Source organism: Podarcis raffonei, chromosome 8 (assembly GCF_027172205.1).
Source record: "Podarcis raffonei isolate rPodRaf1 chromosome 8, rPodRaf1.pri, whole genome shotgun sequence".
Taxonomy (NCBI): Eukaryota; Metazoa; Chordata; class Lepidosauria; order Squamata; family Lacertidae; genus Podarcis; species Podarcis raffonei.
The window spans coordinates 40,814,606-40,834,162 of record NC_070609.1 but is presented as its reverse complement, the minus strand read 5'-3'; the positions used below and the strand labels follow the sequence as shown (position 1 = coordinate 40,834,162).

General features: G+C 42.8%; 1 protein-coding gene across 4 annotated transcripts; it reads left to right on the top strand.

The window, feature by feature from the left end:
* The first annotated feature begins 128 nt into the window (after positions 1 to 128).
* On the top strand, positions 129 to 17,046 carry DUS2 (dihydrouridine synthase 2). 4 transcript variants are annotated; one of them, XM_053399539.1, is made up of 16 exons: positions 129 to 226; positions 2,267 to 2,406; positions 3,586 to 3,631; positions 4,431 to 4,522; positions 4,831 to 4,874; positions 6,387 to 6,447; positions 7,046 to 7,093; positions 8,113 to 8,178; positions 9,532 to 9,602; positions 9,773 to 9,859; positions 10,746 to 10,914; positions 11,791 to 11,912; positions 12,787 to 12,930; positions 13,734 to 13,821; positions 15,415 to 15,488; positions 16,044 to 17,046. In XM_053399539.1, the coding sequence occupies exons 2-16, from the start codon at positions 2,281 to 2,283 to the stop codon at positions 16,270 to 16,272; spliced, it is 1,467 nt and encodes a 488-aa protein (XP_053255514.1). In that variant the 5' UTR covers positions 129 to 226; positions 2,267 to 2,280; the 3' UTR covers positions 16,273 to 17,046. The 4 variants fall into 4 exon arrangements, with proteins under 4 accessions (XP_053255514.1, XP_053255511.1, XP_053255513.1 ...); XM_053399536.1 differs by lacking the exon at positions 129 to 226 and adding an exon at positions 448 to 552; XM_053399538.1 differs by lacking the exon at positions 129 to 226 and adding an exon at positions 559 to 937.
* The last annotated feature ends 2,511 nt before the right edge of the window (positions 17,047 to 19,557 follow it).

The following is a 19,557-nucleotide window of genomic DNA, read 5'->3' as shown; positions in this document are numbered from 1 at the left end:
GTCGTCGGCTGATGACGTTCACCGCGTGCGCTGTGCCGCGTTCAGAGAATGGAGGAGTTGGTACGCCATAGAGAAAGAAGTAGAGTGATGCTTCCGGCATGAAGTTTCCAGCTGGGATGGTCTCACAGAAATATAACAAGATATTGCAGTCACACAAAAAAGTTCTGTATATGGACTATTTATACACTTAGAGTGTTGTCGCTCTATTGCTGTGGTACCTCCATAGGTATTATACCGTATCTAGCACTTCATCATACCTACCTAAGTATTTCAGGGCTGATGCCCAAAATTGTAACGGTCCAGTTTCTGTTGTTTTCTACGGACATCTCTCAATTTCCGAGGGAAGAACAAAAATGTTTCTTTTCGTTTTTTAAAATTTTGTTTTCAAAAGTAGAACTCGGAAATCGAAGTTGTATTTTTCTCCATTTATATATCTATGGGAAAGGGGAGACTTGTGCGGATGACGTACAGCGAGGGGGTGGAGAAGGAATGGGCGCGCGTGCGTGGTAGCTGACTCCTCGAGGAAGGAGGTGGGGCTGAGTCCGGCGCGTGGTGAGTTCGTTGGGAATGGCATTTGCCTCCTCTAGGCCGCCCCTCTGCCCCTCTCCTTCTGAAGCTCCTTAAAGGGATAGAGGAGGCCCCTGTTCCCTCCCCTAAAACCCCCTTCCCTAACTTTGGGCTGGGCTCTCATTTAGTCGTGCTTGGAGAAGAAAGCAGCAGAACATTAAAGGCGATAAAAATAAGTCCATAATAAGTCGGCCTTCCCAAACCTGATGTTTTCCAGATGTTGAACCGCTGGCTGTGCTGGCAGGGGCTGATGGGAACTGGAGCCCCACAACTTTCCAAGGGTTCCCCTCCCCCCCCATTACTGCATTGGTCTTTTCCTCTCCTTGGTGCATCAAATGACCCTATTATTGGAGACCACCAACATCTGGAGGTTGCTTAGGCTGCTTAATATGCCATAATTAATTTGTTTAGTCATTAAGGTGCTGCAAATCTGGGTTGTATCTAACAAATCAGGGTTGATAATTTTTCATAATTTGGCACCCTCAAATCCTCTCAATTATGGATCTTCTCCATTTTGTGCTCCCTTGGCTCAATGCCCTGTGTGGGGAAACTGTCCACACCGCCCTACATCTGGCACTGAACTCATGGTCAGAGCAGACCCATTGAAATCAGTGCTGTTCAGTTAGTCACGACTGATTAAATTCAATTGGTTTCAATGGGTCTGCTTTTGAGTATGACCTAGTCACATACAAGACTTTTCTTTCCTTGCTTCAGCAGACTAACACAGGAGCTCCCAAATTGTAGTCTAGGAACTGTTTGTGAAGAACAGCAGAAGCAATGTACAGTATGTTTTATTATTTACTAAAAAACATGTACCACAGCATATTGCAATTGCTACAACAGACAGAAAATTCATTAAGTGGTTTGCCAAGACACTCTGCAGTTTTCAAGTGGCCTGTGGGGAAAGAAGCTTGGGAACCACTCAACCAACACACTTAGTTAAAAGATGCAGCAGGAGTTTCATTGATTCTTAAAGTTTGGAGAGGACCTTGTAATCAATACAGTCAAACAAGAGATCTTCAGTATCCCCAACAGATTGCTTTCCACCCTCTGCTTGAAGGCCTACAGCAAGGTTGAAAAGCTACCCCAAATTGATTAGTTCCATTGTTGAACTGCACTTACTTTTTAGTTCCTTCTTATTTTTCTTGCCTCTGATCATCCTTTACCAATTTGTCTGTTTTCTTAAATAACATTGTATTCTAGATGTGCTTGACTAGTGCAGAATGAAGAGAAATAATTCAGAAGTGTTTTTGTCCCACTCTTTGGCCAAAAAAGGCCCTCAGAGTGGCTTACAAATAAATCTAAATCAGTGGACAGCCCCTGTCTGCAGGTTCCCCAAGAGACATGACAAAAAAGGAGAAAGGATTAGGGAGTACAACAAGCTCAGGTGCTATGTCTTACAGAGTGACCAAGTGAAAGGAAAAAAATTATCACACATCCCAGTCTCCCACAGGGGCAGTAATTTCAAAGTGCTTGCCTAGCTGCCCATGAGGCTACTTGCAAGAAGGGGGAAGTGCTTTGGAAATACTTGCTTGGGTTGGGGCCTGACTGAGAACTAGGAAGAAAATGAAGCTTCCAGCTCATATATAAGTTCCCACTGTGAACTGCTTCATGGCTGAAGTAAGATATACTATTGTAGTTTGTCTTTGTCATTGTTTAACAATAATGCAATTTCCCCCAAAAAATGTTTTCATTTCAGACAATCCAAGAAACATGACGGTGAACACAACATCACTCTCTTTCAGAAATAAGGCCATATTGGCACCTATGGTCAGGGTTGGGACCCTACCAATGCGACTTCTAGCTTTGGATTATGGTGCTGATATTGTATACTGTGAGGTAGGGTTGCTGAGTCAATGAGGCAAGAGAATATTTCTATTTTGCTCATGTTGTTTCCGGTGGCTTGGCTTGCATGTTGTGTTAATTTTGTTTTGTGTGTGGGTGGCTGTTGCTCAAAACTTGGGAGTTTTGCTCTTTCTTTTCTTGGGCTGTGCCACACCAGGGGCAGTAGGCCGCAAGCCTTTCCTCAAAGCTACAGTGTTTTGTGGATGTGAAGCTCTGCCAAACTCCTCTCCGCAATGCAGGAAAGTAGGAAGAGTGCATGAGCCCAAGGCTTGTAGTGGCTCCTTCCTTCTCATGCATGTAGCATTAAATCATGGTTTAGCATGGTGCATAAATGTAGCCTCTGGAGCAAACGCCCTACTCCTGGCTTAAGCAGCAAAAGGAAACTTCAACTCAGAACTCAACAGTGTTAAATGTTAACCAGGGTTTACATGTCTTTTTAAAATTTAAGGCACTTATAATTTGCCTTTTAGCCAAAAAGGCCCTCTTACAAAAATGAGTACTAAGATAGATCCTTCCCTCAGACCTGCAAGCTAAACCCCATGACACATGAGGAAAAAGGAATGGGCAGGAAGAGGGAAAAGCAAAGTCAAGCAGAACTTCTTAAATGTGTTACAATTCTTATAACACAGTTATATAGTTCTGCTATGCAGATTCTAGCAGTCTAGAAGATCAGCAACTCATTGCTGATTCCAGTGGCAGTTCTGGCTGACTTTCTCTTTAAAAACAGCAGTCCCTCCCTAAAATCAGCCCCCACCCCCAATCACTTCTAGGAGCAGAGTTGGTGACCATGTCCAGGCAGGAGGATGGGGCAGCTCCTGTGACATAGTTCTCCCTTCAGACTGCTGACTTGATGGGAAACTCCTCATGGGAGGGACTTGATGTATCAGTGGTGGTTCTGGCTGTATAGCCCTCCCCGGAAGCATTCTTCTTCCAAGGTCACAGTGTCCAAGCCAGGAGAAATGAGCAACTATGAATATACAGTTTTTCCTTAACATAAATGTTTTGAAGCTGGTTAGTCCAACTAAAGTCCACAGTCCAAAGTAGTTTTTGGATTCTGGTAATAGGAACCTGAGTTGGTTTAAATCATGATTAAGTTGGGGTGCCTACGTGTATATGAATCCATCTTTCCCTTTGTTTGATGCATTTTTATAACTTTTGCCTTTTTTCTTGAAGGAGCTGATTGACATAAAGATGCTGCAGTGCAAGAGAGTTGTAAATGGCAAGTATCTGCTTATATATTCAGTCACTTGAGGGACAAATGAGGTGAGGTTATGGGTGGGGTTTTCCAGTTTTCTTCTCTTGGGCTCTCCATCATCCCATGCCATTATATATACTTCCTGAGGCTGATGGGAATTACAGTTCAGCAACAATGGTTCCCTGTACCTAGCTTAACTGAAGCATCCCTTAAACCAGTGTTTCTCAGAGCATTGGTAGAATAGTTTGTTGTCTACTGCTTGTATTTAATTTAGTATAAAATCTTCACAGACTGCTAAATATTCCCCGTAATATTGGCTAATGAAATGCATTCTAGCACAGCCCCAGAATGAAGTCCTTTTGACCAAATGGTTGGGTAGGTAATTGCGAACTTCTTCAACTATGAACTAAATAAATCTTGAAATAAAATAAATATAAGTATGCTATGTCTCTTCCAATTGCTGAAGATTCAGGTTATAAGTTGCTGGGACTTCAACCTGTTCAGGATTGTTATTAGAGATAGGGGCACTCTGCACCGAAAAGCAGCATATAAATATTTGATATTTTGAGTTTGAAGTGTATTGTAATGGACCTGCTTCCTTTGGAAGAGTTTAACACTAATCTAACAATGATACACCCAATAAATTTAATTGGGAAAATGGAAAGCCTGCCAATCATCTTTATAATGCATGCTTTTTTAAAATATCTGGCAGCAATTTTATTTTACTTTCTCTCAAGATCTTAGATCTGAAACACTTTGAGTGAAAAGATGGGTGCATGCTGTTTATCTTTATGCTGTTCTGTTTCCCTTTTCTGTCCTGCAGAGGTGCTTGGAACAGTGGACTTTGTTGCTCCCAATGAAAGAGTTGTGTTCAGGACCTGTGAAAGGGAAAAGGACCATGTTGTCTTTCAAATGGTAGGAAGTAACTAGCCCTCAACATCCTGCTAACCAAATATGATCTGTGGTATTTACATTTTTTAATGTACTGCTAAGGACAGTTCCAATGAGATTGCTTGTGATTTCATGGGTGTAGGAGAGTACATTGTTTTGTAAGGTTTGGATGAAATCATGGGTAATTCTTGTCTGCCATGTATTAATTATTTTATTCATTTATTTCATAAAATGGCAACACTGCTTGATTGTAAAAAAACCTCAAAGTGGTTCACAAAAAGGCAAAACCGTTTTTGTCTATGTCTTTTTTTCTTTGCTGCTGTGCTGTTCAGGGGACAGCAGATGCTGAGAGAGCCTTGACTGTAGCCAAACTTGTGTAAGTATCTGTCAAATTTTACCTTTTTATAAAAACCTTTTTCGTCCTTTGGGGGCCTGCTGAAAAATGGCTTGGGGTAGTCTGTACCAATTCACCCAGCCTTGCAAATAAATTGACAAAAATTACTATCTTGCTTATTGCTCTCTCACTTCATCCGTTTTTGTGCATCAGGAGTAAAGATGATACTCCGCATGCCAGCATTTACACCTATACCAGGCAAAACAGTAGCTAATAAGAGCCTGCTTGTTTGTAACAGCCTAATGGTGTGTTTAGGTTATTGTGCAAAGTGTTGCTTCCTTACATTAAAAGTTTTATTTTAATACCCCCAAATGGGACCTCGTGACAAGGGTGAGGACCCATTTTCAGCCTGTGGGCCGTATTCCCTTCTGGACAGCCTCCCAGGGGCAAAAGTAGATGGGCCAGAAGCACAAGTGGCCAAAGCAATGGATGTGAACCTTACCTGTGTATAGTACAGTGGTACCTCTAGATAAGAATGGGATCCGTTCCGGAACCCTGTTCGCATCTAGAAGCAAACGTAACTAGCGACTGCATGTCTGTGTCGCTTTTCGCTGCTTCTGCGCATGCGCGTGACGTCATTTTGAGCACCTGCGCATGCGCAAGTGACGAAACCCGGAAGTAACATGCTCTGTTACTTCCGGGTTGCCGCAGAGCGCATCTGGAACACGCTCAACCCAAAGCGCATTCAACACGAGGTATGACTGTAAAGGTAAAAAGGTAAAGGAACCCTGGACGGTTAAGTCCAGTCAAAGGCGACTATGGGGTGCAGTTCTCATCTCGCTTCAGGCCGAGGGAGCCAGCGTTTGTCTACAGACAGCTTTCCAGGTCATGTGGCCAGCATGACTAAACTGCTACTGGTGCACGGAGGACCGTGCCAAGTGCAGGGCACATGGAAATGCCATTTACCTTCCCGCCATAGCAGTACCTATTTATCTACTTGCACTGGTGCTTTCGAACTGCTAGGTTGGCAGAAGCTGGGACAGAGCAACAGGAGCTCACCCCATCGTGTGAATTTGAACTGCAAAAGTTGAGAATTTTTTCACCCACCCATGTGTTCCCCATCCAGGCAAACAAAATGCATGATCACTGTTCAAGGACACAAGGCAAAAGCTCTCAAAGAGCATGTTTAGCAGGCTTGGAGGGGATTGGCTTTTTTTTTTTAAAGCTTCTCTCTTGAGTTCTCCAGCCCAGCTGAAAGCAATGTTCCACCTGGTCTGGAAGAAGAGAAGCACTGCCACCTAGTGACCGCCCAGTACTGCTCGGCAATATAAGAATGGCATCAACAGAAACACCAGTTCTTAACTTTGTGTCCCCACCAGCTGCCAGTGCCTCAGTTAGCCACCCCACAGTTGAGAGATGAGCAATTGTTTGTATCATACTGTTTTACTCTGTAGAAAGCCACCTTGGAGATCCATTGTTCAAAGGCAGTGTATAAATGTTTGGGGGTCCTTTGGTTTTAGCATACACAATTTCTTTTTCTCTCTGGCATCTTAGAGAGAACGATGTTGCTGGCATTGATGTCAACATGGGATGCCCCAAAGAATATTCCACTAAGGTAGGTTGACTCTTGTCCAGCTGTATTTTTCCCGCTTCCTTTAAAGATAATGCATCTTGTGTTTATGCTTGCGGTTTGACTTCATATCCATTTTAAGAAATAGGTTTTTGTAGTTGCAGGACATGGGGAAGCCTTTTGGTGCCAGCCCCACCCTCATACCTTACATTGAGTCGGACTGTTGGTCCTTCTAGCCCAGGTATTCAGGCATAGCTGAGGAAGACCCCAGCCTATCTGAGATGCTTTGAACTAAAGGGAAACTTGGGTCCTCCATATATTGTTGGACTACAACTCCCATCATCCATGTTGGCTAGTGCTAATGGGAGTTGGAGTCCATCAGGTCCCTTATTCCTGAATTGAAGATTTCAGGGGTTGAGAAACATGTACATTGCTTTGTATCAGACTACTTGTCAATAGTTAGAATTGCAGAAAGTGTAATAATGATCCATGGGAGCAAACATGATTTTTCTGCATAATATGTGGCGATTTGAAATTTTCATGTACGGGTGTGACTGTACTGCTTTATATTCTTTTTGATAAGTGCCTTGTTGGTTCTGTGGTACTGAGATAATGAATGCCTTTTGTGTGTGCCTTTTCCCAGGGAGGAATGGGAGCAGCACTTCTGTCTGATCCCGACAAGATAGAATCTGTAAGTAATTTCTGTATTCATTTTTATTTTGTCTTGCTTTTGGCTTTATGCTGTAACTCAACAAAGAATAAACTGCAAAATGTCCTGGGAATTGGACGGGTTGGCAAGGCATTAAAATGTCTGCTGTTGTATCACGAGTGTTTTAAGACAAAGGATGGTTTGTAGTGCTATTTTGCTATCTCAACAGCTATAGTTTTTGGATGTTGGGGCGTTGTTCAGTGCAGGACCAAAGAACCAGCTTGTGCTTAGAATCCTTGATTTCTAAAGACTTCCAGAGCATATGGAATGTTATTGATTTTTTAAAAAAGCTATTAAAATATGTCAAGAATTAGAAGTCCTTGAAAGGATGAAGTACAAAAACAAGGTACTTGAACATTTCCAACCACCTGTGCATAGGACAAATGAGATTCAGAGAATGAACAAATAACAATGGGGTGCCAGAGTAACTGGTGTGCGCTGTTCGAAAGCTGATGAAAATGCAAGCATACCACAACTTTTTTTAAAAAGAAATCTGCTCAGAAGGAACAGTTGGGAGTAGCATGAAGCAATTGTTCTAGGGATTAGTTAAGTCAAACTTCCCAGCATGGTGCTCTCCAGTTGTTTTGCACTTCAAGTCTCCTGCAGGCATGGCAAATGGTTATGAGTGATGGGAGCTGTATTTCATAACATCTGGATGACACCAGACTGGGGAAGGCAACTTTTGACCTCAAGCTGCAGATAGGCTGTTTATTATGTTGTGTATTTTTGTGCTTCTATATTGTGTGATCCTCAGGTGAAGGCTGGTATATAAACAAAACAAACAAACAAAACAAACGGTCTGAGCAGATAGTGAATTAGACTTAAGATGTTGTTCACCTTTTAAGGTGCTTTTGCTCCTCCATGCTTCTTACTGAGAAAGGAAGTGAAGTGGGGAGGGATGGGAGCAGACCAAGTGAGGAAATCTTAGCAGTACTAGCTGGGCATGTCAAGACTGAAGTCCTGCTTTCCTTTTGCTGAAACAGTCCTTTTTGTCTCTTTAGATTCTGACTACTCTTGTCAAAGGCATTTCTAAGCCAGTGACCTGCAAAATCAGAATCCTGCCGTCAGTAAGAACATCTTGTGGTTTTTGAAACATTGGATCTTGGGCAAATGCGCAGTGCTTTGACCAGAAAGCACAGTAAATTATGATAATACAGTAATAGTTGTGTTTTATCAGAAATGAATAAAATAGCACTGCTGCCTAGGCAGTCTATGACAAACCAATGAAGCTTAAAAAGATGAAAATCATTAGCTTTTAAATTTAAGATGGCGGGCAATATATATGTTGCAAAAGCTAGCTGAAAATAATTGCTCAAGCAAATGGTTTAATCATGCAGAATAGTGCAAAGTTGGAAGAAGCCACTCTTGTGAAATTTCCCATTCTGTGAATAGGAAAATCAAATGTTGCATCCATGCACAATCTGTCTAGACCAGAAATAGAGACCCTGTGGCCCTAAGCATTGTCCCGGGCCCTTGCTCATGCTGACTGGGGCTGATGGGAGTTGAAGTCCAGCAACATCCGGGGCGGGGGTGGGTGGGCGGCACTGTCACTAGTTGAATTTGGTCTCAGCAATAAGACACGAGCATTCATTTTGTGGGGTTCAGGCTGCTATTCTGCACACATTTACCTGGGAGTCAGACCTCCTAAACATAGGGAGATTTATTTCTGAGTAAATGTGTATGGGATCGCTCTGTTAAAGTTGTTTGGTAATGAGCCAAAGAGGGACGCGGGTGGCGCTGTAGGTAAAACCTCAGTGCCTAGGACTTGCCGATCACATGGTCGGCGGTTCGAATCCCCACGGCGGGGTGAGTTCCCTTCTTTCAGTCCCAGCTCCTGCCCACCTAGCAGTTCGAAAGCACCCCTAAGTGCAAGTAGATAAATAGGTACCGCTTTATAGCGGGAAGGTAAACGGCGTTTCCGTGTGCTGCGCTGGTGCTGGCTCACCAGAGCAGCTTCGTCACGCTGGCCACATGACCCGGAAGTGTCTCCGGACAGCGCTGGCCCCCGGCCTCTTAAGTGAGATGGGTGCACAACCCTAGAGTCGGACACGACTGGCCCGTACGGGCAGGGGTACCTTTACCTTTATTTTAATGAGCTCCTGCTGGCGTAGAACGTACATGGAGAGGGGAAGCAGAACTGGGATGCACTGGCCTTCCCTCTCTGGCATTAGGTATGTACAGCTAACTGCATGTAGACCCTGTCATCACCCCTCAAAGTTGGAGTGTAATGTTTTGTTCACTGGGCCTGTGTGTGTAGGCTCTTAGCCAAACATGACATAAGGGTACAGATGTCAGGCAAGGCCTGCCCATTTCCCATCACTCATTGGGCATATACCCAGGTCATCATAGAGTTACGTACTGCCTGCATTGAAGGGAACTTGCAAACATATGGCGGTTTGTGACTTTTTCTCCATTTCCAGAAAGAAGAAACAATAAGTTTAGTGAAGAAGATAGAGCGGTCTGGTGTTGCTGCTGTTGCAGTTCATGGAAGGTGAGTTAATTTTCCGTCTCTCTGGAGCAAAATAATTTCTGGTTAGCCCTTCTTGAATGTATTTCTGCGCCGCAAGGGCCTGGCTGGCTGGAATTACATCTGCGAAGAAGAATGCTCTGCGCCAGTAATCTATGATCTGTTTGTTTCCTTTCATTCTTTTCCTTGCAAAGGAAGAAAGAAGAGAGGCCTCAGCATCCTGTCCACTGTGATGTGATCAAAGCCATTTCTGAAGCAGTCTCTATACCAGTAATAGCCAAGTAAGTGGGACTAGATCGCTACCTTTTGTTGTGAGGCATCCCTATCTAGCAATGGGCAGTATGTTGAGAAAAAATAGAGATAGGAACTGAAAGATTCATTCATGATAAATGACATCACACTAGCACTCAGAGCAACGTGTACTTAGTCCTAAATTCATTTTTTTAAAAAAAAACATTGGTTTAGCATATTGTTTTAATGTGCACTCAAACTCCAAAATTCCCAGAAATTACAAATGTTAAGGACTTCGCATCATTTAGGTGAGCTTGACATAGGATGTTATCCTATCTTGTGATTAATTGCAGCTTCAGCAGTACCTTGGAGCTGGGTGCCTGTCAGTGGCAGAGTGGTGAACCCAAGTCCCAGATTTGTCTGTTGGTTTAAAAGTTAAAATTCTCAGGATTCCCTAAACCACATTCTGTGCTGGTGCATATCCACAGTCGTGCAAGTTCCTGATGTCAGTCCTTTTATTTTGGCTGAAGTGTTTCTGCTTGCTTTAAAGTATTCCTGAGCTTTTTATTATTATTATTTGGATGCTCGCTATGAATAAGAAGCTTTGCACAATTGTTTTGACTGCTTTGATGATAAACTTCCTTTAATCCTTCTGGCTGAAACAATAGCACCAGGTTTGAGGACCTTCCAGGCCTTTGCTGGATCAGCATGAACTCATAAAATAGTGGAGCACATTGTTAACCAAATGAGTCTAATTAAAACAGTGCCATTCTTGGCTTGCAAGGATTGTAGCATAGGGAAATATTCATTTTAAGCTTTGTGGGGTTAATTGGAATTAAACTACATTGCTGTAGCTTGGTTTTTTGTTTTTTAAAAAATTAAATTCTAATACTGAGTTTGTTAATACTGATAGAAGTAATGCTGTTCTTATTTCAGTGGAGGCTCTCATGACTTCATAAAAGAATATTCTGACATAAAGGTCTTCCAGCAAGTAACAGCAGCATCTTCAGTCATGGTTGCTCGTGCTGCCATGTGGAACCCCTCTGTCTTCAGGAAGGAAGGTCCATGGCCCTTAAAGGATGTCATGCAGGAATATATCAAATATGTACGGTTTCTTGATTTCTGTTCTAAAAAATCTACATCCACAGTTGCTTCTGAATACCAGTTGCTGGAAACATTAAGGAGAGATAGAGTCCTGCTTGTGGAATTCCCATGGTCACTGTGAGAACAGGAAGCACCTTAAATTCAGCCTGGAAATGAATAGGCAGCCAATGAAGATCTTTCAGGATCATTGTTACCTGAACCCTAAGGGCAGCCCCATAGAGAGTGCATTGCAATAATCCAACATAAGGTTACCAGAGCACGAGTCACTGTAGCCACACTCTATCCAGGAATGATTGTAAGTGGCAAACCAGTCAAAGCTGGGAAGACACTCCATGACACTGAAACAAATGAGCTCTAGTGACAAACTTGAATCTGCTCTTTTAAGGGAAGTGCAAACCCTATCCAAAACATGCTGTCTACCCAATTTCCAGATTCAAGAGCTACTCCACAACAGCACTTCCATCTTAACGAGTTTCATCAAGCCCTTTGTTTTTAGATAAATAGGCCCTCCAGATAGTAGGATTTTAGCCAACCTAGGGATATAAAGAAACAAGATGGGATGGCCTGGGCTAGAACAGGATTGGGAGGCCTCCCCCCAACCCCAAGAGCCATTGATCCACAAATAATAATAATAATATGTTGGGAGACACTTCACACAAGGGAAAATGAGGGATAGTTTTGAGAAAGGTGAAAGTGTAAATAAAGGCAAAAGCATCCCTTCTCAGTCTACTTTAATAGATTTATATTTAGATACACTTACTATGAGCTGGATGAAATTCAGTAAGTGACTGAAGGAGGCCCACAGGCTGTAGGTTCACTAGCTGATTACAACCTGCTTTTTCTTATACCATGTTGTTTCTTGTATTGCTTTCATCAGGCAGTGAGATATGATAACCACTACACCAACACCAAGTACTGCTTGTGCCAGATGTTAAGGGAGCAATTAGAAAACGCACAAGGGAAGAAGCTACATGCAGCACAATCCATGCAGGAAATCTGGTAGGAGTATTTCCTTTTGAACCAAAGTAAATAGCCCTTGGTAAAGCGACCACTGTACTGTGCCTGAGGAAGAGGGCCTGGAAGGGGATGAGTTTTAAAATGTAAATGCATTTGAAGTGTGTTATTAAGGCTGCTGTTTTAAAATTTCAGTTAAAGTACCATACAAGGACCTTGAATTTTAAAAAGTAGTTTAGGACTACCTCCTAGTAGTCAATGGTTTATTGCATCTATTAGAGAGTCAAAGACAAGTCTTTGAGGTCAGAGCAGCATGTTCAGTGACAGATTGCATTCACTGCCAAGTGGCAGAGTGAGGGGGATAAAGAGGTGGGTAGGAGAGGATGCTTAACTTGGTCTACTGCTTTCCTCCTGCAATACCTACTTCCCAGTCACTTCGCTAACTGGGCTTCCAGGCACATAGTTGCTGCAGCAGGGTGGGGTGTGAAGATTGCAGGGCAAAATGGCAGTCAGGTTAAACATCTTCCTCTTCCTTGCTATAATTTAGCATCCCATGCTGCTGCTTGGCAGCTATTCAGGAGAGATTTTGGCTCTGATGTAAAAATTGTAGCTCCAGCATGATCATTCAGGACAAAGGAACAAAATCTTTTTGGAAATCATCTCCCCACAGCAGCTTTCCATGTTTCCAATGTAATCCTGCAGTTCTAAAGAAACCTATGCACACACTTCATACACAGCCGTGCAACAAATTTTGTGGCACACATTGCCCAAGACATTTCTTAAGAAGTTATGAAATGGGAAAACAGTAATACCATCCCTGCTAGCTTTGACACCTGATGCATTCTTTAAAACTTCTCTGCAATTAGAGGGTATAGTTCTAGTATTAATTTGGATGTATTGTGGCTTTGTTTTTCATTAGTGAAGCTTTTGAGATGAGCAGTTTTTACCAAGAAACTTCTGCTCTTTTGGAAGCCAAAAAAGCATCTTTAGAAGCTAACAACCAAGATGAAGAAGACTACAGTGAAGATTCTGATGTCATAAAAATGGCTGTTAAATTTGATAAGTAAGAAAAAGGATTTGATTGATCTGTTTCTTTCAGTACAGGGCTATCCCAATGTCTTCTGTTCTCCATTGAAAAAACCTGCAAACACCCCACTCTTCCCCTGCCTTTAGTTGTGATGTTTTGTGGTCACTTCCAGTTTTGACACATATATCAGACGCACCTAAAATGTTCACTGTCTGCATTGGACACAAGGTTCAGCTTTCTGAGAGTCCCAGTTTTTGTATTTAAAGAAGCCCTGACGGTGACACAGATATGCTTGGAAGTATGTGGGAAATGCTTGCTAAAATTTCAGAAGCCAGAGAGGAGCCAATTTTCAATGATTGCAGGCAAGGGGCAAGTTCCTTTGGTGCCCCCACAATACTCTTTAATTTTGATTATGACTAGGAAAAGCGAAAATTAATTATGCCGAATAAAATAAATGAGGGTATGCAACTACGGTCTACTCAGAGTAGACCCAACGAAATGATTGAAACTAAGTTAATCATTGATCATTAATTCCATTGGGTCTCCTGAGTAGATGTAACATTGAATACAATCCATGGAACATATACTCAGTTTCCATAATTTACTCAGGTTGTAGAATTTGGATTTTACTGGCTCGGAATTTGGATTGCCTGGATGCAGAGCTTAATTTTTATTTTTAGCACAGGCACCACACAGCAATGTCAGTTGCCCAGAAGAGTTTGTTCCTGCAGTCCTTTTTTTGTATTGTGCCTGCTTCAGTCATCCTTTTGCCATCCAAAGACTTAACACAGTTACTCTCCTGGGATGATTAATAATTATGTTTTTGCTTTTCTCCTCAGACGAGAATATCCCCCACAGATCACACCCAAAATGTGTCTCTTGGAATGGTGTAGGAAAGAAAAGCACCCTCAGCCTGTTTATGAAACTGTGAGTCTCTGTGTTCTGCAACAAGTACTCTTTTGAAAGACACAGTGTAATCCTATACATGTCTACAGTGGTACCTCTAGTTACGAACTTAATTCGCTCCGGACATCCGTTCTTAACCTGAAACTGTTCTTAACTAGAGGCGTGCTTTCGCTAATGGGGCCTCTTGCTGCCGCTGCGCCAGTGGCACACGATTTCTGTTCTCATCCTGGGGCAAAGTTCTCAACTCGAGGTAACTCTTCCAGGTTAGCGGAGTTTGTAACCTGAAGCATTTGTAACCTGAGGCGTTTGTAACTCGAGGTACCACTGTACTGAGAAAAAAGTCTAATTGATTTTGATGGGATTTGCTACCAGGAAAATGGGCTGATTCACACACAAACATATAAATCAGCTTTCCAGGTAGTGTGCAGCATGATTGAAAGCCATGCTGCATTTGTACAAAGTGGTGCTCATTTTTTATTTCTATGTGGCAGTTTTGTCTGTAAATAAATATGCCACATGTGTTTAGTTTCTGAACACTTATTGAGTCTCAGATGAATGTGTGAGCTACCTGCAAAGTATAATTACAAAGATAATGTTGAGCAAGATTTAAGATTTATCTGTGGGGACCGTTGGGCACATGCAAGTTGTTATCATTTGAAGTTGCAATAATTGTGTTTGAAGTTGTGAGATAGAAGCTTCCCAGAATCAAAGACCTCCAGCCAGATACGATTTCAGCCATCTTTGATGCCACCCTCTGGCATTTATTGTAGGGGTATGTGAAACCTTCCACACTATTTTTTTTTTGCAAAAAATTGCATTGCCAGAAGTTATCTTACATGTCTGGGGCACTTTTTCTTCAAAGATGGGCAGCTTTTACAAGAGTGGTATTTTCTGATTTTTTTTACTCTTTTCTTAGTATTAGTGCACATAGTTCCACATTTCAAATATAAAACTGTTCCTTGTAAGGGGAGAAGTGACTTGTCATCTGGTTCCTCTGTGAAAACCCCAACGAACTGTTTTCTGCTTTTGTATTTACTGGATCATACATCCACCCTGCATCTTTGAAACAGGCTGTAGATCTAGTTCTGCTGGGCCTATTATCTGGGCTAAGCAACTTTACTCTTCATGTGACAGCTAGTTCATTTTTAAAATCCCATGTTCATAGAAAACTAGCATGTCAGGGAGTAGACTGGGCTAGAACTCTTCTGCCTGACACCTAGATTTCTATGAGAACATTCAGTCGGATGAGTTCCAATCTGCAAGGGGAAGTGGTACAGGCCAAACACAGGTTTACTTCTTGGTGGTGACATTTGCCCCAACATCAGGTTAAAATATCCTAGCTGCTGGGTGGGCAGGATCTAATGTTTCATGTTGAAGTACCACAGCAATACACCTATTGAATAAGTAACATGTATTCAAAGAGAGCTGTGCTGTTGCTCCCATTTACAATTTCACAGTTGCATTTCCAGGGATCTGCCACCTGAGGGCTGCCCTTACCACTTTCCCAAGAGGATATATGACCCTGTAGCCAGAGCCAGCTCACAGTTCACAGGTGTCTTTTTCATTTTATGAAGACAACATGAAATTATCCTTTGATGTCTTGCCTTGTTTTAGGTCGAAAGACCACTAGATAGACTCTTCTGTTCTATCGTGACAGTAGCAGAACAAAAGTACAGATCAACTTTATGGTAAGTCTTTTTGGAGGGTGGGTTTTTTAACCCCAAATGAGAGCTGGAAGGTCAGAGGAAACAACATATAATTGTTCATTAGTTTGCATAACCTGTAAATACAGAAGTGATGCTGGTGTGTAGGCACAGCGATTTCAAATGTTTAAAGAACTTCACATGCATTAGACTGGTTTAGATGTAGCACACTAAACTACCATTTTGCTTTGCCAGAATGAACTGCAGCAAGCCTTGGGCTTGTTCCGTCCCCTCTGTTACAGTTTTGATTATTTCAGAAGCTTTTGATTAATTACAGCTTGCTGTGTTGTCCAAACCCAGGCAGACTGTGGTTAATTGGAATGTAGGAACCTGCTGTATATCAAGTCAGACCATTAGTTGATCTAGCTCAGTATTGCCTACACTGACCGACAGCAACTCTCTGGGGTGTCAATCAAGAGTCTTTTCCAGCCCTACCTTGAGAATTCATCATAGGACATGCAAGTGTCACAGCTGGGGTTGGGCAGCATGTACGTTTCTAAATTGTTCTCTTCCTACCTTACGTTTTGTTCTTTCTTACAGGGAAAAGTCAAAGAAGTTAGCAGAACAAGCTGCAGCTATTGCCTGTTTACGAACCCTTGGCCTCCCAGAAGGGAAATGGAATGAAGAAGCAAACCATTTGGTTAACAAACGCAAGAGGCAAGACCAGGAAAACTTGAACAATGGAGAGCACGGAAATGACCTTGTAGCCAAGGCTGCTTGCAAAAAAACTCATTTTCTTCCAGGCACTTCTAACCCCAGTGTTTCTTAAGTGTTGCGATGGTGTGGAAACAGCCATTCTACAACTATGCAGCTTGCCCCACTTGCCCTCTATTTCTTCTGGATGCAGTCCGCTGGAACAGACAACTCTGGATTTTGAATTGTATGATATCATTGGCTTCTTTCTGCTCTTCCTTTGATGCCTTTGTAGCTTGCAGTTTCATTGAGAAAAGACAAGATTGGCTCTGCATTGAATTCTCTTTTCCAGTAAATGGGGGGAAAGTTAATGTGTGTGTTTAAATAGTCCTGCAGTTTTCCGGTTTGAAATGATGTTCCTACACAGCAGTCTTCAGTCAGTTAGCCAGCTGGTTCTCTCTTTGGGAAGAGCTCAGTGACACAAAGGAGCTCAAGGGCAGTAACCCCAGTGTCACATATATATTGAATCTATTACCTATTTAATATCTGATGTTTGGTTGCAGGCTGGTGAGAATCTTAATACAGATTTGTAGCTAAGGAGGGAAGGTGGCTAGGGTGGAAGCGGATCTTGCTATACATCATTTCCTTACCATTTACAGCAGCAGAAGCCAACATGGTGGACTTTGGATGCTGTTGAACTACAGTTCCTATCAGCCCCTTCCAACATGGACAGTGGTTGTGAATGATGGGAGCTGTGGTCATATATGTGGAGGGCAACAGATTGGCAACCCTTTTTACAGAATGTATCTTTTTAAGCTATATGAAATTCTGAATTCCAGTTCAAAAAAAGTGTACATCTTGTTATTTGTCTGTCTTCTGTAAGTATCAATTAAAAACTTGACCCCGTCTCCTAAAAGTGGTTTTACGTTAAGTGCTTTCTTCCGGGCCAAAGTGAGATGAGGGGGACAAAAGTAATTATCTGAACCCATTATATTTAGATGACCTCCTTACCTTTTTAGAATAGTCAAGACTATTTGTATACTAGCAACATTCCCTTCATTATCAAAAAACAAAACTTAGGCTTGAGCTGATTCAGTCCCAGATTTCTCCCACAAAGTTCTGTGGGGCAAAACAAATGGAATGCGGTTTTGAGACACTGTTAGGAGCTGGGAATGGGGAAACGGTACGTTGCAGAGAAATCATGAGGGCGAATGAATGTTGGGCCACCGAGTGTGTCAAGGATGGGTGGTGGATTTTGCCCTACCGAAAAGCTGTCCTTGAGCGCAATTGTGATTCCCAGCAACTGGTATTCAAGTAGGGAGAGTGTTCTTGCAGTCCAAGTCCTGCTTGTGGGCTTGATGGCCGCTGTGAAAATAAGATGCTAGACTAGATGAGCTATTGGCTTGAGCCAGCAGCCAGACTCTTGTTCTGTAATTCTTTCATTTCTGCCATACAAATGAAGGGCATCCATTCGCTTCCACAGGAGAAAGTAAAACATGGTGCTTGGGGACCTTACTGGGTCCTTACTGGTGATTCCCAAAAGAAGGCTCCTGCTCCCCAGCACTCCTGTCTCAGATGATATCTCATTTATTTGTTGCAGTAACTGTGGGAGCTACTTAGAACTGAGAGAGATTTCCTTCAATATTTTCTGTTTGCTCTGTTTTTATCTCTTCTGTTACATCTCTTCTGTACCTTGAAAAACAAGATTCCTGTCAACTAAACCAAGGGGGGGTTGTACTCTATGTAAACAGCAGAGGGCAGTGTGGTCCGTAGCTCATGGTCCAGCTGTGTGCTACTGTAGTGCTGACCTTACCGCCTTGGTAATGCTGAACCAGGAGCAGAGGAGGCCGCTTTCTGAGTGAGCCCATGCTCAAAACTACTTCTGTCTCTGCTTCAACATGGCTACTGGTATTTCTGCCATGCTCACCACAGCAGTCACACTTGCAAACAAACAGAAGTTCAGTGCAGCAAAAACATCAATGATCTGCTTATGATTCACGCATGAAAACTGGGTCAACATCAAATATGCACCATTGATTTAATCTGAGCATTGATTTTGAGGGACTGGGATTTTCTCGGCACAGCATTTGTACTGTCGTTTGTTCCTCTAAGGACTCCCTCTTAACGACACCATCTGTTACCCAATTTAGCCAGTACAGATCCAAAGGGGGATGTCACACCACCACACAAAAAATAATGACTCTCCCACTGTAGCTTTTTGAAAGCATGGTAAGATCCTACCTGTTTGGACTAGCCACTGAGAAGTGTTTTTCCTATCTGGATTGTGTCTTTGAACTCCAAAAATGCTTCTTGCTTTAGTGCAGGAAAGAGGTGGGTGTGGCTGTGGGTGTAGAAACTTGCCTCCTGCACAAAGGCAAAATTCACATTTTCTTTGCCAACATTTGCTTCTGACCACCAGGTGCATGTGGCCTCCAGGCAGCTGCCCTGAATAGAATGCGGCCTTCTGTCTGGAAAATGTTCTGCACCTTAGTGTTAGAGTTTTGGATTGCCCAGAAATGGTTTGGATGCTGCACCTCAATTAATTCTGATTTCTTTCCCTAATTTTCGAATTGTGTGTTGTTGTTTTTAAGCATGCAAATCTAAATAAGTAAACAAACAAAAGCCAGAAATGGGTGCCCTGTTAAAGATCTCAGTGCAGGAGATGCTGCCATCTCTCCCCTTCTGCATTTGCACAGACTGTCCATTTGGAATGTGACTCTGAAGAGCTCTTATAAGCCCTTTGGCCTTAGATACTCCTGCACTGGGGACTCCCTTCTCCTGAGGAAATGTCAGTGGAACGATTTTTGGAATGTCCCAGGCTTCAAGCCGAGCCCAGCCCTGGAATGTGGGGCCAAACACTGCTTGAATAGCGAAACTCCAGCAGGGCAGTTTCAGAGCCACATGGCAGCTCAGCTGCTCTCTGGTTCAGGCTTCAAAAATGCTTGGGTGGTTTTTCTTTCTTTTTCTTTTTTTAACTTACCCACTCTGACCTGCGGGGCAGCGCAGCTTTCAGGAGGCTTTCAGCAGGGCTGCAATGCCACGAGAAACAGGTGTGAGCTTGTTAAAGGACTTCTCATTCACAAAAGGGTTTTGTCACCAGTTGTGACAACTAAAAGTCACCGGGGGAAAGCAGGTGGCTGGGGTGGGGTGGGGGTAGGGTTAACTGGGGCAGGCGGCAAGTATCGCAGCCAAAAGGACCTTGTTCTGAGCTAGTGGCTGTTGTCTGGCTGGCACCAGCCTCTGATCTCCTGAATACACAACCTCTCTGTGAGCTTGTTATTTCTTGTCCCCCCAGCAAAGGCAGAATGCAAAGAACGATGGTGAGCTCTTCTGGCAAAATCCACTTGAAAGTATAGAATTACAGAATTGTAGAGTCAGAAGGGACTACGAGGGCCATCTAGTCCAACCCCTGCAATACAGA

Coding starts and splice junctions, on each gene's coding strand:
- DUS2 (XM_053399539.1), top strand. CDS start 2,281: ATGACGGTGAACACAACATCACTCTCTTTCAGAAATAAGGCCATATTG. Junction 3,632..4,430: donor GTGCAAGAGAGTTGTAAATG/GCAAGTATCTGC, acceptor TCTGTCCTGCAG/AGGTGCTTGGAACAGTGGAC. Junction 10,915..11,790: donor TGCAGGAATATATCAAATAT/GTACGGTTTCTT, acceptor TGCTTTCATCAG/GCAGTGAGATATGATAACCA.